This window comes from Plectropomus leopardus, chromosome 18, assembly GCF_026936395.1.
Source record: "Plectropomus leopardus strain MGB_pleo_1.0 chromosome 18, ASM2693639v1, whole genome shotgun sequence".
NCBI classification, from domain to species: domain Eukaryota; kingdom Metazoa; phylum Chordata; class Actinopteri; order Perciformes; family Serranidae; genus Plectropomus; species Plectropomus leopardus.
In genome coordinates, this window is record NC_142193.1 from 29765937 (window position 1) to 29788205 (window position 22269).

The 22269-nt window shown below is 38.7% G+C and overlaps 2 protein-coding genes across 6 annotated transcripts; both read right to left on the reverse strand.

Annotated features, from left to right (window-relative positions):
- gcat (glycine C-acetyltransferase) lies at nucleotides 1-8891 on the reverse strand. The gene is made up of 9 exons (XM_042505706.2): nucleotides 8609-8891; nucleotides 7134-7264; nucleotides 6232-6333; nucleotides 5997-6143; nucleotides 4672-4826; nucleotides 3431-3513; nucleotides 3092-3263; nucleotides 1244-1365; nucleotides 1-638 (listed from the first exon to the last, which is right to left on the reverse strand). The coding sequence occupies exons 1-9, from the start codon at nucleotides 8826-8828 to the stop codon at nucleotides 487-489; spliced, it is 1284 nt and encodes a 427-aa protein (XP_042361640.1). The 5' UTR covers nucleotides 8829-8891; the 3' UTR covers nucleotides 1-486.
- A 947-nt stretch (nucleotides 8892-9838) lies between these two features.
- On the reverse strand, nucleotides 9839-21489 carry tom1 (target of myb1 membrane trafficking protein). 5 transcript variants are annotated; one of them, XM_088069219.1, is made up of 16 exons: nucleotides 21310-21489; nucleotides 20146-20230; nucleotides 19955-20033; nucleotides 19703-19852; nucleotides 18526-18660; nucleotides 18295-18429; nucleotides 16965-17081; nucleotides 16649-16779; nucleotides 15721-15763; nucleotides 15505-15619; nucleotides 15311-15374; nucleotides 13666-13732; nucleotides 12542-12607; nucleotides 12063-12125; nucleotides 11577-11616; nucleotides 9839-10537 (listed from the first exon to the last, which is right to left on the reverse strand). In XM_088069219.1, the coding sequence occupies exons 1-16, from the start codon at nucleotides 21359-21361 to the stop codon at nucleotides 10443-10445; spliced, it is 1437 nt and encodes a 478-aa protein (XP_087925345.1). In that variant the 5' UTR covers nucleotides 21362-21489; the 3' UTR covers nucleotides 9839-10442. The 5 variants fall into 5 exon arrangements, with proteins under 5 accessions (XP_087925345.1, XP_042361731.1, XP_087925346.1 ...); XM_042505797.2 differs by having other exon boundaries at nucleotides 16649-16782; nucleotides 21310-21488; XM_088069220.1 differs by lacking the exon at nucleotides 18295-18429.
- Between the last annotated feature and the right edge of the window lie 780 nt (nucleotides 21490-22269).

Sequence of the window (22269 nt, forward strand, 5' to 3'; positions counted from 1 at the left end):
TTTTTGAGTAAAGGCAGATTTTAATATTTAAGTTTTCTTCATCCAAAATGTACAAATCTGCTGCTGCGTCTCTTGAGGGAAAAGGCGAGTCGGCTCCTTCTGAGGAGAAGATGTGTTGAGAAACAGCATCTGACCTTGGACTGCTTAAACATCGTTAAAGCTCGTCAAAGTTCATAAATGCTTTTCCTCTGAGTAGAAAGCATCAACAAAGCGCCGCGGTTCTTCCAGTGGTTCGGCAGGATGAGCTGAAAGCTGATTGTAATAAATGCAGCCCTTTTTTCTTAAAATACAAACACCTGCACACGTCAGCAAAAGAGCTCTATGAAGCCGAGCAATCACAAAAATAACACGGACCTCCGTTGACCTACAAACGTAACTAATATTTCCATCAACACCGTTCATGAGTCTTCAGTAACAAGCAGCACAATCTGCAGGAGCGAGCGCGTCGTACTTCAGTATTAACTCTGGCAGCTGAGTTGATCAGATTCAGGAGACGACTCCGTGTTTTCTGCCCGTCTGGATGAAAGCGTCGACGCAGCGGTCGATGTCTTCGTCTGTGTGGGCGGCTGAAATCTGAACGCGGATTCTGGCTTTGCCCTTTGGAACGACCGGGTAGGAGAATCCGATCACATAGATCCCTGTGGAGGGAAGAGACGAGTTATTAAAGAGCCTCAAACGTTCACTGTCAACATGGTCCGTTTACCACTGCACGGTTTTACTTATCTTTTCTTCTGCCCTGATCCTGCTTATCATCATTTATATTATTAATGTTCTGTCTTTTCTGCCTTTTTTGTTACCGTATTTTTTAAACTTTTGTGACTTACTTTTGTTTGCCTTAATTCTTGTCGGCATTATTGACTACCTTCAATTATTTTATTAACTTTAGGGTTTACAGCCTCGGCTTTACTTTGTAAACTGTTTTAAAGGTGCAATATAAATAAAACTATTATTATTATTATTATATGCGCTTTACCACAGCGTTGTTGCACTCAGAGACCTTCAGTCGGCGCCAAAGCGCACAGAACCGAATTGTTACATAATGTGACTTTAAAGCATGTAAACATGTTCTCATTAAATCTTTAAATATAAGTATGAACCTGAAAATTAGCACAGTGGGTTCCCTTTAATTTAATGTAGCGTAGAGCTGAATGAAAAGGACCCGGTGTAAACAGGGCCACGTTTATGATGCATTTCTAAATGAAACCGGGTCAGATGTTCTCAGCTCAGGATCCGGTCGACTCACCGAGCTTCAGCATGTCGTCGGACATCACGGAGGCCAGCCGCGCGTCGCCCAGCATCACGGGACAGATGGGATGAGCGGAGCCGGCGATGGTGAAGCCGGCCTCCGTCATCTTGTTCCTGAACCTGAACGCACAGCAGAGAAAAATTAATATTATGTTCACAATTAGAGGAGTGCAGCACTGTGAGCGTGAATGCACCAAACACATCAGGTTCTTTCTTTTTGTGTGTCAGAGTAAAAGTAAATAGTTCACAATTTGGAACAGCTACGCTGGAAGTCACAGAATTTGGCCTTTTTTTTATAATTTTCTTTTTATTGGTTTATGTGAATGTAAAAAAAAAAATCCAAAAAACAAATGAACATGAAGACCTTTAAATCACATAAAAAGATAAAATAAATAACGAGATTTTGAAAAAAGAAAGAAATTAAAAAATAAATAAATAAAATTGAATGAATGAATAAATAGTTGGGAAAAATAAAAAAAAGGGGGATGGGGTGCCAACAGTCTCCCTGATTTTAATAAAAAATTTTCTGGGTGTTTTTTTTTCAGAAAAAAGAGAGATTGCAAAATGCTTCGAGATGAGGCGTTCAGTCTATTTCCTGTAACAATTAGGGTGTAGCTCACAGTTACATAATGCGGCCTGCAGGCAGCATGTGGGCGTTACTCAACACGGTTAAGAAACAAGACGTGAGACACAATTTTTTCCCTTCATATCGAGATTAATCCTGCTGCCAGCACAAATATTAGCTCAGCTCAGGAACAACACAGAGACGTTTCCACAGCTCCTTCTCCTGGCTGCTGCTGCTGCTGCTTTATTTCCATGAACACGTATGCTGTGCAATAATATGTGTACATTTACAAAAGACAACGATTATATATTTTGCCAGATGGCATTGTGATAGCTCTGACTAGTGCTGCATAATTAATAGAACACTAATCTTGATCACAATTTTGGCTTCCCCCAATTAACCCTTCAAGGTCCGCTTTAATATCACACACACAAAATGCAATTTTAAAAATCAAGCTTTAAGAAATGATTAAAATTTTATATTATTTTCTACTTTCATTTAGTTTATTTTTTTAACCGACATCATTCCTAATCATAAAATATCAAATATTCATTCATTTTCAGAATTTTAACCCTTTTAAATGCTTTTTTCCCAAAATGCCACTAGGGTTTTAGATGAAAAAAAAAACTCCCAAAATGAATTATTTTCTATATACAACATGCTAAGTAGCTTGATTATGTCAATGATTACTAACAACACTGATTGTGGCAGTGCACCTCATGTAAATAGCATGTATTTTCTCCATATGCCAAACATGGTAAAAATGACCTCATCAGGTGGGAAATAGTCAAAATGACAAATTCAGAGTCAAAAGCCCAGAATGACACCCAGAAATAATACAAGTCCTGTTTTTCTGCTTTGATGGCTGTGGGATCAAAAATGTCACCTTTAATGGGTTTCAATGGAGCATTTTTTTTGACCTTAACAGTCTGAATGTAACTATTTAGTTTCCACAGTGTATTTTAGTCTTATTGCAGGAGCTGAGCTGGGAATCAAATATTAAACAAAAAAACGCAGTCTTGCCAAAAGTTATGCCATATGCATGAACACAGCCAAAATGATCAGAAAATGAAAAATGAAAAGCTTGTAAAACGTGCCAAACAATCCTTAAGAGTTAAATCAGCATGACTGACTGCAAATATTAACGTTCAAAGTGCTGCGCTCGCCTCACAGAAAATGCAGATGCATAACAAGTCAAGCACGGCCGTGTCAGCTGTAACACCACAGCGTGTGCACCCTGCAGCGTCAGCCTGCGACAAACCTCCCCCCAAACAAACGCACCTCATAGTTTTGGCCGTCATGCTCTGTGAGATCTCATTGGATGCCAGCAGCAGCTCCACAGCGCGGGTGGCACAGCCCACCACAGGAGGGGGGAGGGAGTTGGAGAACAGGTACGGCCGCGAGCGCTGCCTCAGCAGGTCGATGAGAGGTTTAGGGCCGACTGTGTAGCCACCTGAAGGAAAAAAACATTAAGACAGGGAAAGCCTGTTCTCACAATCACAACTTTTTTGGAAAAGAGTTAGATGAGAAGATAAATTCACTCTCAGACAATGAAAGTGGTATTTATCTTCTCATCTAACGCTCTGCCAGAAACTGTATATCCTCAAAGTCAGATCTTACCAGCAGCTCCTCCCAGTGCTTTTCCCAGTGTGGAGTTTACAATGTGAACTCTGTCCATCACTCCCAGCAGCTCGTCTGTTCCTCTGAAAATCACAGAGTATCACCATTACTTTAACTCCTCATCATGGACGCTTCACACACACCTTCCCCCAGACAGTCACCGATTCAGTATCTGACCAAATGTCTGCACTTCTGTTCCTGAGATACGATGTTGAGGAATGGACATAAAAGTGTTTTTTTACTGTATGAATTCTTGATATAAGGGCTGATCACACCAAGACGCATCGGTAGAAAAGTGTTGCAAAACCATTGTTTCACTATGGTACAGCGTGCCTGTTTAAATATTTTCATCTTTAGGCGCAGAGTCGCACCCCTTGTCAATATCACTTTTGGCCATGCGCATGCAGCTGCGCTCGACAGCAATTTCAGCTGATTTTCCAGATGTGCTTCCAGGGAGTTTTTGGGGGGTCCCCCTCTGGGACGAATAAAGTGTTTTGAATTGAATTGAACCGAATTAAATTGGCCTCTTCTGGCCAAAAACAGTTTTTCTGAAGTTACATCGACCACGAGATTCTCAACAGTTCATCATTGAGTCTAAGTGAACGTTTGTGCCAAATTTGAAAGAATTCCCTCAAGGTGTTGTTGATATATTGTGTTCACAATAACGAGACAGACAAGGTCACAGTGACCTCTGACATTTGGCCACCAAAATCTCATCAGTTCATCGTCATGTACAAGTGAACGTTTGTGCCAAATCTGAAGAAACTGCTTCAGGATGTTAATGAGATAATGCATTTACAATAATGGAACAACTGTGACCTTTGATCACCAAAATATAATGAGTTCATGATCAAGTCCAAATGATGTTTGTGCCAAAATTGAGTAGAGTCCCTCAAGGCTTTCTTGCATTCATGAGAATGAGACTGGCGCAGGTCACAGTGACCTTAACTTTTGACTTATGAACACATAAGAAATCAGTTCATTATTAAGTCCAAGTGGACATTTGTGCCAAATTTGAAGAAATTCACCCAAAGTGTTCTTGACATATCGCGTCCACGAGAATAAAACCGATGGACAAACAACACCCCCCAAAAAATGCCTCCAAGTTGTTGCAATATTACTTGACAGAAGACAATTTACATGTTTTGCCAACAACTTGCGATAAATAAAACACAAATTTGAGAACAAAAAACTAAAAAAATAAATGCATCTTTTTGCATTTTCATCAGGATGTGACGCACCTCCCTCGGGGCCCCAGGAAGCCGGTGGCGTGACATTCATCTATAAACACCATGGCTCCGTACTGTTCAGCCAGGTCACAGATTCCTGGCAAAGGGGCCACGTCTCCGTCCATAGAGAAGACGCCGTCCGTCACCACCAGGCGCATTCGAGACGACTGAGGAGACAAAAACAGATCATCAGTGGAGCACACGCGGTCTAATTAATGGCAGAAAGGATTTTTATTAACTGGACAAACTTGTTTTTAACTGTGCATATGACAAAAAAATGGCTTGACTTGGCCTGACATGACTTAAATATTTGGAAATATCCTGTTTGCGTAACTATGGATCGCCCTTGGTTGCATCATGACAGTAGAGAGGAGAAAGGGTCAGTTCCTCCAAAATTACCGAACAAAACCTTTTCTGGTAGCTTATAGTTATATCTCATCATCGTTTGCTCTGCCTCAAATACAACTGACTGTTCGTCGGATCACGCCGATAACAGCAGGCGGGTTTCCATTTGCATAAAACTTAAAACGATATTTCCGAAATGTTGATAAAACACAATTTGGAGATGACTGCGTTTCCACTAAGTGATGTTCAGCAACTTCTCCTCTAACAATAAAAATCCAAGAAGCACGTCAAAGGATGTTCAAAACATCAGCAGATTTATTTCTGTTACAGCCAGCCGTCATTATTTCCAATCGTAGGCGTGTTACGCGAGCGATGATGGAAAGGCAAGCCTCTTATACGTGGGAGCGACCATGTATGAGGGATTTCTGGGAGCCGATAGTCCACGATTTCACAGAGGAGTTGTGGATTCAAAACTTCTGGATGATCCGCTCAACTTTTTACACTTTTACAGTGCAGCTAGTGGAAATAGCATGTATTTTATCCATATGCCAAATACGGCATTAAAAAACAAATAAAAGACGTCATCAGGTGGAAAAAATAAAAAAGACAAATTCCAAGGCAAAAGCGCAGAATGACACCCAGCAACAGTACAAGTCATGTTTTTCTGCTTCGATGGCTGTGGGATCAAAAATGTCAGTTTGAATGGGTTTTAATGGAGCATTTTTTGCACTTAACAGTTTTGTTTCCACGGTGTATTTTACACTTATTTTAGGAGCTGAGCTGGAAATTTCAAGATTAAACAAAAATACACAATCTTGCTAAATTTTACACCATATGCATGATCACAGCCAAAATTAACAAAAAACCGAAGAATGAAAAGTGCGTAAAATGCACCAAACTGTCCCTAAGGGTGAAAAACACTGTGATGATGTTTCTGTGTGAAAAGCTGCTCTTCTCATCCTCCTGCAGCTCAGATAAAAGTCCTCACACACCTGAGCCTCTTTGAGCTTGTTCTCCAGATCACTCAGGTCCATGTGTTTGTAGCGCAGCCTCTTTGCTCGACACAGACGGATCCCGTCGATGATGGAGGCGTGGTTTAACTCATCAGACAGCACCGCGTCATCCGGACCCAGCAGAACCTGCAGCCAGAGTAATGCAACGCCTTTTTGACCATAACTGAGGAGTCATTTCTGCTCTTTGAATCAGTGGAGTGTAAACATGACAAACCTCAAACAGTCCAGCGTTTGCATCAAAACAGCTGGCGTAGAGGATGCAGTCCTCCCGCTCATGAAACTCTGCGAGCTTCTGCTCCAAGTTTTTGTGTAGATCCTGTAAACAGACGGTGAACTCAATGACCTGCAGGAGATTTCACTGCAGTATAGCTGCGTTAGTGCTGGCCGATATGGAAAAAAGTCTTATCACGATAATTGTTTTCATATCAGACGATACTGATATATATCACGTATGCATCAAATCACTATCTCTGTCGAGCTTAAAGGTTCCTTTTTAATCCGAAGTGAGATATGAGGATATCATAAGGTTAATTTTGGTTTAAATATTTATTTTCAGTCAAACACTGAACATGACAAATATACCGTAGAACAGACATCACCAACTGGAGGACCTATTCTACAAAAATTCACAGAGGTCCAGTTACTAAAATGTCAGCTGATTTTATCTGCCGATACTGGCCTCTCACAGATAAAGTATACTTATATACATTCTCTTTCTGTGCACTGATGTCATTCTTGCCGATGTTTGATAATCAAATTTGAGGGATTAATAAATTGTGTAGATAGATAGATACAAAGATAGAATGAATATCGGCTGATATATCATATATATCAGGACTATGTAACTCCCCAATATCAGTATTGGCATCAGCCCTAAAAAAATAGCAAATACTTAAATATATATTGATTTTTTGGTGTGTAAAATACGTTTTGCTCTGCAGCAGTACATTACTTATCTCCCATGTTGGTACTCCTGTCTGCTTCTCCAAACTGAGAGCATGCTGACCATCATCTACTGTGTGTCAATAACTTCGGTAAAACCTCATAAAACCACACTTTAAAAACTATAAATGATCTCTTCAATGTGCATATAGAGATGTGATTTATCCATCGTACTTGTGTGCCACAGATGAACCTGACAGAGCTCAGTCCGGCTCCGTACGACTTCAGAGCATCGATCCCGGCCTGCACCACCTCTGGGTGGCTCGACAGTCCGAGGTAGTTGTTGGCACAGAAATTCAATATGGCTGGGAAAGAGAGGACATGAAACCAAAGGTAAAACGGTCGCTGCAAATCAACACCAACCAAGCAATACGCATTAGGCCTCTTTTTTTGCTCGTTTGTTTGTTTTGCATAAAGGCCAATGAAACCAACATATGAGAACAAAGACAGAGAAAACAAAGCCTGCGACCTGCAAACCAGAGGAATCGAACAGTCGCTGAGGGGTCATGGCCTGAAGCCTGAGAGCCATTCACAAATCAGCAGAGTCAAATTTTGGCAAAGGTTCATCCTGAAGTGTAAACACTGACAGAACAGCAAACAGCGGAGAGACCGACGGCTGCAGTTTGCACCTTTAAATTTAGCACAAACTGTGTTTCTTTTTTCCTCGAAACCCATGTTTATGTAATAAAATGTTAAAGTTGATGAATTTGTGGACGGTTTACCGGAAGTCAGGGACTGTTCGTTATTTATGAGAGAGGAGGGGACGGTGCAAAAGAGGGGGAATAAAATAAATTAATAAATAAAGAAAGAAGAACAAAATAGAAGAAAAATCACCAAAAATTGCAAAGAAAACATGTCTCGAAGGTAAAATAATTACAACATACAACCATTAAATGATGTATGCCCCTCCTCTACGCCAAAATAAAAACAGAAGTCCCTCCCCAGTGCTTTAAAAATGATCTGACAGCCCTCCGTTTGCACCACTCTCTCCTCTCTCATAAATAACCAACAGTCCCTAATCGCTGCAAAACACATTTGCAAGTTTCTGTGTCCTTTAGTCAGTGTGAGTCAAGTTTAACATCATGATAAGAACTTGCCAACTGAAAAAGAACTAGCAAGTATGTTTTTATCACTAGATAGTTAATAATTTACTTATTAAAAAATAAACAAGCAAACAGGCAAAAAAGGAAAGAAAAAAAAAACCCCAAACCCTCAAAATTATTTTAAATAATGACAAAAAAACACCCCCAATGCCTCAAATTTCAAATAAAAAAAACTGCACAAAAAAAGAAAAGAAACACCCAGAAAACCTCAAAATGATATATATAAGTGAAGAAAACTAGCAATACACTGATTGATTAAATCAACGAATCGGTGCAGAAGCTCTTCTATAAACTGTTTGATCGGTGAATTTGTTTTTTTCGACTCTTGTTATGTTTTGGTGCAAAAATCTTAATTTGAAAAAGTAACTTATGCGTTCAGATAAATGTAGTCAAGTAAAAAACTACAGTATTTCCCTAAAGAAAATACTCAAGTACATGTACCTCAGAATTACTACTTAAGTAGCCAATGAGTAAATATACTTGTTTGGGTGTAACCACTGGTTTAGAGACAGTAATGTCCCGGTTCTGCTCCACAGCAGCACTGACCGCTCCGGCTGCCGTCCACGTTGATCTGCGGTCCCTGCTTCGACGTGATGATCCTCTCCGCTTTCCACGTCCCCGCCGCGCGGATCCCGTCCAGCTCGCTCTCCAGCACCGCTCTGGCTTCAGCCACGGCGGCGTAGCTTCGGCTCAGAGCCGCGGCCGACGACCGGAGGACTCCCCGGGCCGGTTTCAACAAACTCCGGGTGACTTTTCCGAGCGACATGACGGTTTGTTCTGCGAGAGTCTCAGGTGTCAAACAGAAAGACAAACCGCTATGTACGGCCGAGGGGCTGCGTCATCACGCAACAAGGGTGGGCGTATGCGCGATGGACCAATCAGAGGGCAGAGCACTTACGCGTTGGCTTATTTTGTCCAATCAGATTTCAGGGAGTTTTAAGGATCCACTGGTTGTAAAATGTTGCCCAACGTGAGCTGTTACAATGTTTCACTTCCTCTCACTGTTTTTCTGATACCAAAAAAACTGTACTTTAATTTAATTTAATTTAATTTAATTTAATTTAATTTAATTTAATTTAATTTAAAAAAAATAAATAAAAATAAGACATAAAAAATATAAACAAAAAAAGATTTTCTTATATCTACAAAAAACAATAATTATCAGTGTTATTTTACCACATACAGGCATGCTGACCTTAGTTACCTTATTTGACCCCCCCCAAAAAAGCGCATTTTTTCATATTAGCTATGGAAAAAGAAAACTATGTTTATAACTTATCATTATAATTCCATATTTAACATTATGTTATGGAAATATTATATTTTTAAGCACTTGTCCAGATCATTTCCTTAAAAAAAATATTAATTTTTAAAGAAAAAATTAAATAATTTTCTTGTAACTTTAAAAAAACAAAAGCAATTTCTAATTCCTTGACTGACTATAACGTTCTTCCCATGTGTTCAAATCAGGCCAGTTGGCTCATGTTTTAAAGGGTTAATATCCCTTTCTAGAACCAGTGTCTAATTTGTCTGTTCTGGGCTTCTGTAGAAATATGGCGGTGCAACATGGCGATCTCTGTAGACGAGGACGATACACACATCTGGTTCTAAGGAAACTAAAACCCAATGATTCTTATTTTCAGATGATTATACACTAAAGAAAACATACTTATTATATTATATTATATTATATTATATTCCATTTCTGCCAGTATATTCCCCCTAAATCCTGTACGCCGGACCCAATGAATCACATCAGAATAATGACAGCCAGACTTCCAGTTAATAGTTTTAATATATGACAGCAGTCTGTCACGACTTCCTGTTAAACTTCAAGTAAAACATCTTCACAGGGGAATGCTGGATGTAAAAAACATCACACGGTTTTTCTGACATCCTACATCAATAAACGATGTGAAGCATCAAACTATCAGAAACAGCTGAGCTTCTCTTAGTGTTTGCTACCTCGACGGGGGGCGTTTTCTGTCTGTAACCCTTCATCATGTTTTCGACAACACATACATCACAGCAATATAATACACAATCTATGTCTGTAACAGCATCCTCTCTTTTTTCTCTCATCAGCAGGAATGTAACCATAGAAAATGTGCAAATGTTTGCATCCCACACACGGACGAACCCCCTCCACAAAGCGTCAAGTAAAAACGTCTGCCCTTCATATATAATAACATTATTTTTATCAGTTAAAAAAACACATTTGCTCCCCAGTTTAAGAGCGGGAAACACAGCTAGGACGTCCTTCCTCAGACACGGGTTTTAGGTCCCGTGTCAAATGTGCCATTCAACCATTCGGCTAAAAGAAATTCCTCCGCCGGCGGCGCAGGAGCTTCGTGTTAGTTTGGCAGGTTTCAGGTGAAGCTTAAGACTCGGAGTGGTTGGTGTCCTGCGAGGAAGCTCTCAACGACGGCAGACGCTCGGCTGCTTTTGCTCTTTCTGCCAGAAACCGGTCAAACTCTGCCGAGCGAGAGAAGCAGGATCAGATGAGAAAACACTTCGGCAAAAGTTAATTTACTGAATGAAAAAATGGGATGAAGATTTTAAAACGTGCTTCAGCAGCTGCAGAAGTATAAGGATGGTAGTTACTGATTTGGAGCGGCTAGCAGTTGTTGTAGTAGTGGTGGTACTGAAAAAAATTAAATTTAACCTGACTGATGAACTGCTAATAATAATAATAATAATTTATTTGTATAACACCTTTCATACATAAAATGCAGCTCAAACATGCGAGAGTGCTAACATTTTAAAACTAACATTATATAGAAATAAATATTTATAAAAATAAAATAAAATAAAATAAAATAAAATAAAATAAAATAAAATAAAAATAACAAAGTCCTGTTATCAGAATAAAAGAAAATGATTTATTGCTAAGAAGGTTTCACTTACAATTTACTCTTGTTTTTGGTGCATATATATATATATATATATATATATATATATATATATATATATATATATATATATAATATATTAAGACAGATACTAATGAAACAAAACTATTTGTTCTGTTACATAAACAAAAAAAATTAAATATGGCAGCAGACCTTTTGGAGTAAATACTAAAAAAAAGCATTACTGTGTACAGTTTTTATGCTCAACAGGTTTGAAGTATTTGGCTCCACGTGCCCACTTACGCCACTAATGCCACCTATGGCTCACATGCAGAAATATTTAGCAGCAGATTTGAAACTGATGGGTACAAATTAGGTTTTTAATATATTTAAAGTAGTGCAATGTGATAAAACCTTAAGTTTAGAAAGTCTTGCATATATATATATATATATATATATATAATGTTTTTTTACATGTACTTTTAGATTTCAGATAACCTAATTTGTGAGAAAATCTGCTACTATAACAAACTACCAAATATATAGTAAATACAGCATAAAACAGCTGCTCAAATTCTGTGGGCGTGCACGAATGGCAAATCAAATAATGGACGATAACAGCTACGTATTTTGGGAAGGAAGTGAACTGTAAAGATGCTCACCTTCACTGGTCACACCATCTGAGTCCTCAAAGTCATCGTACTGCGTCACAAAACAGAAAAGACACATTTTGTTTTAAAATCACAGTATTTGATCATAATAATTCCTTATAATTCATTTAAACCTTTAAAACCTGAGCAAATTGTTTGTTTTTCCTTTTAAAAATATGACTAGAAACACAATGAGCAACTTGGCAAGAAACTGAAAAATTATTAGAAAATTTGTTTTTAAAAAAGAGAGAAAGACAGAGACATTTTTAGAAGTTAAAAATAATTTTTAACTATATGGAAAATGACTAAAAATCTATAACAACAACAACAATAATAATAATAATAATAAGAAGAAGAAGAAGAAGAATTTTGTGTGCTATACTTTAGGTTACTCTTAATTTTTAACTTCTTCATTTGTTTTGGAAAAAAAAACGAGCCACTTTGCTCAGTTTTTAAAGGGTTAATTTGGAGAAATGTAATAAAGCTAAAGTCAGTTACCTCGTCATCCAGCTCCAGCCATTTCTCAATATCATCCATCACAGTCGACTGGTTGATGGGAATCTAAGAAGGAAAGCAACATGACGGTCAGTGCAAAAACAAAAACATGAACACTTATATTTAAACTTTATGAAAATTTGACCAAACCACAAAAAAAAAAAAAAGAAAAAAATAAAAGGAAACAACAAAGGAAAAACCGGCATGGCAGGTACGACAACAATGCACGGTGAAACATCGTCATGCTCGGAATTGGGCGTGAACACAATCTCCAAAAACACCTTATTGTCTTCTTCACCACATAAAAACATGCAAACCACCGTGTTTCATCTCAACACCTGAACCACCAAACCCCAAAAAAGATCAAAAAACAAAAAGCAAAAGCAATCCAGACCACAGCGACAGTAAATCTCATGACCAAACCAGGAGACAGAGACAGAGGGCGTGGAGGGGAATCGTGTAAAACCAGGACTCAGACGCACCATTCCCCTTTTAATCATCCAATCTAACTTTGGCGAGGAGCTGCGGGTGGAGGCCGGGCTGTCGTCCTTCAGGTACGCACAGACAGGTGATGTAGGAGGAAAACAGTTACTGAGACAAAGAAACTTTATTCAACCCAGGAGCCTTTTACAGGCCACAGTGCCCCTGCAGCTAGGTTTCAGATTTTTAGACCTTTGAAATGCAGAATTTTTAAAATCAGTGAATTTTTTACAAACAAATTCAAAATTTGTAAAATAAACATAAGATGCAGCTGAAACTCCCTTTCAAACACAAGACAGTGATGCAGTTTTGACTGACATACTTATAAATGTTTCAATTATGTTGTTTTTTAATTCTTTTCTTTCTTTTTTGTTGTTTGAAATAAACAAACAAACTCAGATCATCAGTTTTCTTCTGCCTTTCCAAAGCATTTAAACCTTTTAAACGTTTCTAATTATTGTGATTTCTTTTAAAAACATGGGGAAAAAGGTGAAAAGCAACTTTGCACGAAACGTCTAGAAAATTGCAAAAAAGATTTGAAAAAGGTGACAAGAAAATTAGGAGGAAGGAAAGGAAGGAAAAAAGGAAGAAATACAAAAAAAACCCTCCATTTATAATTACTCAAATTATCATAAATTATTATTAATTAGATATATTATTTCGATTTTATTTCATCACTTTTTCTGACCATATCCTCTTTTGGTTCTTTTACATTTACTTTGATTATTTTCTTGTAATTTTTTACTACTTTCTTGCTATTTGGATGCCACTCCCCAACACAAAAAAACAAAATCAAATTGTAGAAACGTCCCTGAAAGTATCTTTCACTTTAACTTATCTGTGGGAACCCTGCTGGCTATGTCTCCTCTGTCCTGTAAATAATGACACTCAGACAGGCTGTATAATAGCATGAATATCTCGGCTCTCTGTTGCACATAAAACGTTTTCAGTTAAACCTGGTGTGAAATAAGCTCTACAGTATGATAGTTTTGGGTTTTCATCATAAGCTGAACTCAATTTTTCGAATGCTCTCTAAGGTCACATCACAGCTCAGAAAAAGCAGAAAGACGATGAATCTTGTGACCTAAACTGTGATAAACCGGAATTATTCGGCGCGTTTTCTTACCGTTCCAGCGCTGTGTAGTCTGCTGTCCTGCGCCTGAGCCAGGCCGTCCGCCGCGTCGCTCCGCTCGCTGAAACACAACATTCGGACACTGGTTAACTGCCATGTAAGCTAAAAACTTCAGTTAACTGGTCGAAATGCTGGCACCCATCCTTAAAAGGATTTAGAGGGATTTAAACTCCAAAACAAAGATCAACATTTGCAAATGCCTGAGAATTAGCTGCAGAAAAAGCTGCATGACTGTGTGTTAGGTTGAAAAAAAAAATCAGCATAATTCATCAATAACACTCGAAGTAAAGCCGGATCCAAATATTTGGCTATTTGAATATTAGTTCATTTAGTCGGCATTCAGATACTTTTTTTTTTAAAACAGACAAATGTCGTTTCAGTGTTTGTGATGCTGCTCCTGTCACACACACACACACACACACACACACACACACACACACACACACACACACACACACACACACACACACAGTGACAGGAACGACCACGTTAACGGTTATTAACGGGTTAACTAACGGAGTCGAGCTATTTCTGTGTCTGTGTCCAACAGCAGCACAGCACGGAGCAGCTCGGTGTCGGTATCCTCCATAATAACGACGTAAATCAGCTGGTGTTCACATCACGGGAAGCTGCGTGCAGGACCGTTTTACAAGGTTGTGAAATAATATTGTAAAAGGGGAGCGTCCAAATGGACTTTTCCTGTATCTCTGTTTTATTTTCTACTCTTTTTATCCTGTTTTACTAGTTTCTAGTTGTTTTGTCCCTCGTATTAAGGATTATTTGGTCAACTACGGTTGTTTTAAATGTGCTTTATAAATAAAATTGGCATTGAAGATGTTAATAATGACAATACATTGTATTTATGTAGCGCTTTTCTGGAAACTCAACGTTGCATTACATACAACAAATAAATAAACAGAATAAAAAACAACTCATAAAATCCTACTTCTGGTGTCTGAGAATTTTTTTGACATTGGAAAGATTAATTTAAGGAATTTTAATAGCAGTTAAGGCCTTATTTTTAATGAATTTAAACTTTTTAAGGATCTATGGGAACCCTGCTGTCAGCAGATCTTCCCCCCTAATTTCTCCTCCGTCCTGTAAATAATAAAACTCAGACAGGCTGTTAAATACTGTGAATATCTTGGTGAGCTCAGTACTCTGTTGCACATAAAACCTCAGAGTTTCAGCTAAGACTTTGTACGTATTTAAGGTAGTGTTTAGCACTTTTTAATCGAGACTGCGCGAAACCAAAACGGATGTATTTGTCAACATAATCACTGTGACTGGATGTAAAACTTCCTTCTTCAAATTAAAAAAATCATTTTTATCATCATCTTCAGACGGGTAGCTTAATGTAATGCAGGATTTATGAAGGACAGGCATATATAAGAAATGTGCTTCTACCTTCTCAGTCATTACCACCACACATTATTTATTTTATGCTGTTATCTAAAACGTATATACATATTGTACTTTTTGTCCTTGCTGTGTTGTTTGTGATGACTGAATAAAAATAGTACTACTAAAAAAATAATACTACTAAAATCCAGCCAGTCATGTAAGTCATTTGAAGTTTGATTTTTTGGTCACAAATAACAGCTTAAGGTCATTAAAAAAGGTTTAGAGAGTTTTGTACCTTGGTCTTTGCTGAGTTGCAACATTGGTTTTGGGCGATAATGTGTCGTCTGATTCACTTGTACCTGCAAGAAGAACAGCGAGAAGTTAACAGAGCATAAGATAAGCACACACACACTGAGCATGTGCAGTACGTCGGTGTGTGTGTGTGTGTGTGTGTGTGTGTGTGTGTGTGTGTGTGCCTGCAGCACTTACTGAGTCTCGCCATCTGACTGGACAAACTGGCAGATTTTGACAGGCTGTGCGCGCTGTCGTTGGTGACGGACTCAGGTGTCAGATTGAGGTCTGTTAGGTTGACGTATGTGTGACTCTGAGGAACAAAGAGAGAAAAATCAATGTTGAAACCATTTTATAAAATTATGACGTTGAGCTGAATAAAAACGATTTTAAAATCTCGGCCGCGTTTTCTACCTTCTCTGCTGTGCTCTGACCGTTTGGTATTCGTCGCTCAAACCTGCAAGCGGAACAAAATGACACATCATTATTATCAATATTAGCATTCTTTTATTGTGTTAACAAATAAGGTGCAAATAAGGGAATGTTTGTTATTTATTAGAGGGGAGGGTGTGGTGTATATAGGGGGAGGCATGTCAAATATTACCATAAACACCAGGAAGGACTTTACGTTTTTTAATTTGGCTTTGGGGAGGGGCATACAACTTAAAATGGCTGTATTTTGCGTCCCGTGAGTTTGGAAGGTATGTCTTTAAAAAAAAGTTGACTTTACTTTTAATATTATTATTTTAATTTTTCTTAATTTTTTTCTTTAAATGTTTTTGGTGACTTTTTTTCTTAAATTTTTTTTTGGTGATTTAAAAAAAAATTGATTTTTTTTCTTAATTTCTTCTGTCATTTAATTCTCTTCTTTTTCTTTTAAAAGGCATACTTTCTTTAAAAATCACTAAAGTTACACCAGTTACCCTCGCCAGAAACTGTGACAAGAGAAATTATTGTTGGAAATTGTGATATTTCATCAAAATCTCTTTATTCTGCATGTCTCATTTAAAATTCTGCCAAAAATAAACCATTTGCACAAACTAACCAACATGCAAGACAAGAGTGAAAAACGGCAGCTTTTTTCAACTCTGTGATTTTGCCTTCACCTTTTAAATCTCATTAAAGGGTAATTCAAAAAAAAAAAAAAAAAAAAAGAAATTAAGAAATTAACAACTAATTTATGGTGAAGGGAGAGTCATGCATTTCCCCCAAGTCACTCAGGGAGACAAAAGGAAAAATATTTGTAGCTTCGGGGAGATTTAAAAAAAAAACAAAACAAAATTAAGCCACCCCCCTTCCTCTGATAAATAGAGAACAGTCCCTAATAATAAACATGGCTAACCTGTGGTAGCGAGTGAAAGCGGTGTTCATCTCATCGTTAGCTGCCAGCAACTCTTCAATCAGCTTCTCCTCGCTGAGTCTGGGGACGATCTTCACTATCCTGTCTTGCATATCCTTACATACTGTGTATAACTGCTAATGACACAACCAGACAAAGAATGTGTGGGCGGGGGTTTGAGGGGGCCGATGCAGCACAAAATATATAACGTACCAGATCAGTTAAAGGTAAGGAAGCTATTACTCAACATGTCTGGATGGAGGAGACGTTCTCACACAGATACATGAATAACAGCGGAGTCTGTCTGTTTTGTTTTTACCTCCAGCAGCTCCATGTCTGCTTGTTTCACCGTGACAGGATCCAGCTGACTCATCATGTCTGACATCATAGTCAGGTTGCTCCGCACCACTCCCAGCTCCGCCTTCAGCTTTTTTATCTGCAAAATCAATAACATCACCTGAAGAAACACGGCGAGTACTCCTCACAAAAGACAAATATTGATTTTAGTCTTGGAGAGCGAAGAGTGGAGGAGTTGTGCGACAGCCAACATGGAAACAGACCAGTGATTTACAGGAAAACCGAAGTCATACACTAAAACAGTGACACTCAACGTGCAGCCCGTGGGCCAAATATGGCCCCTGACAGGGTGCTGGGGGGCCACCCAAACATTTTCTAATTTACATTATGAATAAAGCGATTGACACTGGGAATTATTTTTGCACTTTTATAATATGTAAGGTGCCAGAATAAAACGGCATCAAAATAGAGTTTGTTTATCAAAAAAGTGCCAGTGGAGGATCCCTGCATCCCTGACAAAGATCCTAGCTAAGCCCCGATGCCCTAAAATCATAAAAACATCCCAAAAATCCTATAAACATCCCAAAATCCTAGATACATCCTAAAATTCAAGAAACATCCCTTCAAATGTCCTAAAATCATAGAGATGTGTTAAATCCAAGAAACATGCTAAAATCCAGGAAATGTCCAAAAATCCTAGAAAACATGATAAATTCCAAGAAGCTTGCTGTAATCCTATAAATGTGCTAAAATTCAAAAACATCCTGAAATCCCAGTAATGTCCTAAAATCCTAGAAACATACTAAATCCTCGAAACTGCCTAAATTCTTATTAATATCCTAAAATCCTAAAAACTTCTGAAAATCCCACCAACGTACTAAAATTCTAGACATCCTAGCAACGTGCTGTAATCCTTTAAATTTCGGAGAATCTCTGAAAACATGCTAAAATCCTACAAATGACCTAAAATCCCAGAAATGTCCTAAAATCCTACAAACGTACTAAATCCTTGAAACTGCCTAAAATCTTACAAACTGCCTAAAATCTTACAAATATCCTAAAATCCTAGAAACTTCTGAAAAGCCCTCAAACATACTAAAATTCAAGGAACGTGCTGTAATCCTTTAAATTTCGGAGAATCTCTGAAACATGCTGAAATCCTACAAATGTCCTGGAATTCCAGAAATGTCCCAAAATCCTACAAACGTCCTATAATCCTAGAAACATAAATGCATGGGGCCGCTGGGACAGGCCCCTGACATCCTGTCATTTTGCAAAAGTGGCCCCCAAAGCAAAGCAGGTTGCGTGTCCCTGCTCCTAAATATCCGTCTCCGGCGCAGAGAGACCGTCACCTGGCTGGGAGTGAAGGCATTGTTCCCCTCGAGGGCCAGTTTGAGCTCAGAGGTCTGCGGAGGGATGAGCGGAGGTTTGGAAGAGAGCAGCGCGGCGGGCAGAGAGGTGACAGCAGGCCCGTTCCCAGGCACGGTCTGATAGGCAAAGGCACAGAAATGACCCGAAAGAATGACCAAAGACGACAGACAGCACCGAAATTTTAGCAGTGAGCGCACCGGCCATGCTTGTACCTTTTTTTGGGGTTGGACAGGGGAGTAACCGTCCAGCTCTGTCATGGGGAACTCAAGTCCTTTCCTTCGCAGGTCCTCGTACACGGACACCACGCCCGTCAGGTCGGGCGAGCTGCGGAATGCATCAGCCCACGCCTACACGAAAGAAAACCACAAATTACAATCAGACAGCAGAGCAACGTGACCACACCAAGGATGATTAGGGACGACTCTGCAGCCGGTCCGTCCTGTATTTGTTCTTCCAAAATCTAACTTCACAAGCACGAAAACAAACCAAACGCGACTCAAAGGTCCCGTCCCGTGCTAAACTTCCACAACAGGAATTTGGGACAAATAGTCCTGATGGTGGCAGTCCGGCGACTATTTAAAGTTCAAAACTGATAATTCATAACAAATCACCTGTATGGACTATTGCTTTGTGACTTTCACTAAACTGTAGGCACAATTACAAAAACTCTTGAATTCCAACCGAGTTCAAATTATGAAGTCCATCACTCTGTTTTTACCCAAAACTGAGAGACTATTTTTTGCTTGGGTCACACCAAAACGCTTCTTTTGCATCTTTATACTGTCCTACAAAAACACAGATTTTAAAATGACAAAAAACTGAGCCCATGGTGCATCAAAATATATCACTGTAAACAGTACTGTAAAAAAGTACTGCATATTTTCACAAAATAAAGTTTCAATGTTCATGAAAAAAAGATAATTTTTAGCCTTCTTTTAGCCTACAGCAGTCGATGATAAAAGAGCATTTCTAAGCATCATTTTTTCACTGATGGATCCTAAAAACTTTCAAAAAGACATTCCAGATGTTTTCTATGTTGTCTAGATGAAGTGTGCAAATTCTCTTGATAACCAAATTTTTGACACTTGTTTGAAATCTGCCTGTGAATACACATACAGCTGTTACGCTGCACCGTGCTGGTTGGCTGCATCACCTCTAAATTCTACACTGGTGAGGTAGCTCAACTTAATAACAACCTACCACTGGTGTCTAGAGGCTGTGAGTTCAAGTCCCAGTCGGTGCACATTAAAAACGCTTCTGCCTCCTCGTTAGAAACAGATGATTTTTCCTCTTGTTCCTCAAAACGCCGAGCACTGATCCATTGCTGTGCAGCAGCTGTAATAACAACGTATTCTCCTCCTATGCCGCTAACTATGTTGTTGTTTGTACCTGTATGATGCTGAGCACTCTGTCATGCAGGATTAACGGAGGGTTGTTTCTCGGGATGATTGCCCGCACCAGGACACCCTCTACAAAATCCCGTGTCGTCACCAGGATGTGAAACCTGTAGCCGCAGTTCTTCACACACGTCTCCAGGACCTATCATGAAAGCCATTAAAGCATGTAAACGTGCTCTAGCAGAAACCTTAAACACAAGTATGATCCTGAAAATGAGGACGCTGACGAGGGAGCAACACTCACAGTGAGCGCCAGCATAACCTCCTTGAAGTTCTTGTTTCCCACAATCCTTTTCCTTATGGCTCTGATGGCATCTTTCGGTCTGTAATCAGAGAATTTTCAACGGTCAGAGGCATGTAATCTCCAGAGGACTAGTTTGTTCCTGATTCTGACAGATAAAACACACACACACACACACACACACACACACACACCCTTCCTCTGAGCTGTTGATCATGTCGCAGATCTCCATGTTGAGCGTCCAGTCTTCTGACGGCAGGCTGGAACTGGTCGCAGCCTCTGTGAAAATGAGGTGAATATATAATATTAAACGTTATGAAACTGCAGTGTAGTAATTAACACTTCACTGTGGCATTTATTGATTACTAATACAATGATTTTGTCATTTGAATGCTTAGTACATGTTTCTTACGACATCATAATTATAATAAACACTTCCGTTTATATATTCCACTGGATTTTCGGACCCAAAATTAAGTTTGTGGTTTGAGGTATTCCACAGGGATCAATACTGGGACCCTTTCACGTCCTTTATTTATGTAAGTTAAATGAACTTACAGTAAATGAACTTACAGTTAAATTTAACTTACAGAAAATGAAATCAGCAATTGATTTGGACGGTCGGCTTTGTTAGTGAATTCAATATATGTCTCAGCCAATAAATGTTGACATTAGTTACACGGCTTGTGGGCAAAATACTTTTATTATGCTTTACATTATAGACTGAATCCTTTTTTTCAATTGTTTCAAATAGTAAACATGCTTAAATCAGATTCAAGGATCTTATATATTTATAGATATAAAGGTGTAGGGTGGGTGTATACATTTTTTGTTGTTGTTGTTGTTATAATAATGTACATTTTGTACAATGAATAATACTACTATAATTAAATCTGCCAATCCGATTATTGCAGTGACTGACTCTCATTGTCTACCACTGAATGAAGACACATGTGCGGTCATTAAGTTGAATGTGCATCAAATTTGGGTCAGGAGGAAATGGCCCACTTTTGGTCCCGCCCAGTGATTGGCAGCTTAACAGACATAAATACAACCAATCAGATGGAGCCTCAGAGTCTCTTAGTCCCGCCTCTGACAGATCATTGGTCAGCTGACGCGTCAATCACACCGAAACCCCCGCTGCTCCTCCGCCAGTCTTAATAAATATAGATTTATTGTTGAAACACATTGACATTAACACGTTAGCTCGCGTGTTAAGGTCATTTTTGATAAAATCCTGCAGCAGCAGGTGGACAGAGGTGTGACTGTCTCCGGTGCATTGACTCCGGTGATAACGATGATCCGCACTGAAGCGTTTGATTATTACAATGTAACGACTTTATACGAATCAAACTCACCGATCCGCTGCCCCACCGGCGTGCTGAACGGATTCCCCAGTAAAAACTCCATGATGAGGGCGGTGAGGGCCCCGAGAAGCACCGACGTCCCCGGGCCGAACCAGCCGAACACGCAGCGCCCAGCCCCGCACCGTCCCGCAGGTCTGACGCGGCTGCTGCTCAACAACAAAGTGGGGCAACAGTTGAGCTGCGTCACGCTTTAAAGCGACAGCAGCCCGCAACAAGCACACGTCCAAACACACGCACTCTCTGCAAGAAGACAGGTATTATTCATATATAGGATCATATATGTTTCATTTTTCACACACAAAAATGCACAACAAATGTTTGCACAACCAATTTCATATATGAGAATATTTTCAAAAGTTACATAAAATGAAAAGTAAAATTGTGAACTCTTAAAAGAAGCATAATTTGTTTGCTCATTAGTATTTTACATCATTGAGTATAATAACAATAATTATTCTAATTAGAATTGTTATTATTATTCAGTATGTCTGCAGTGTTTGCATGTTTTAAAAAAATAAAAACATAAAAAATGTATATCTATCTATCTATCTATCTATCTATCTATCTATCTATCTATATATATATATATATAAAATGAAACACACACAAAAAATGAAACACACACAAAACAAACAAATAGCAAAGAAAAACAAACAAAACAACAACAACCAACTGAATGGTAATTTTTTTTAAAAGAGTATAACAGCTATGGTTTTTATCATGATTATATATTATTGATTTTGAAAAACCCAATTCTTTTATTATTATTATTATATTGTTGTTGTCGTTGTTGTTATTTGAATAAATATATGTATATATTTATTTATCTGTTGTTTTATTATAATTGTTTTATCTTTTTAAAGTGTCCTTGAGTGCTGAGAAAGGCGTTTATAAATAAAATGTACTATATGTGTATATATGACATATCTGCAGTGTTTCCCCCATGTTTTG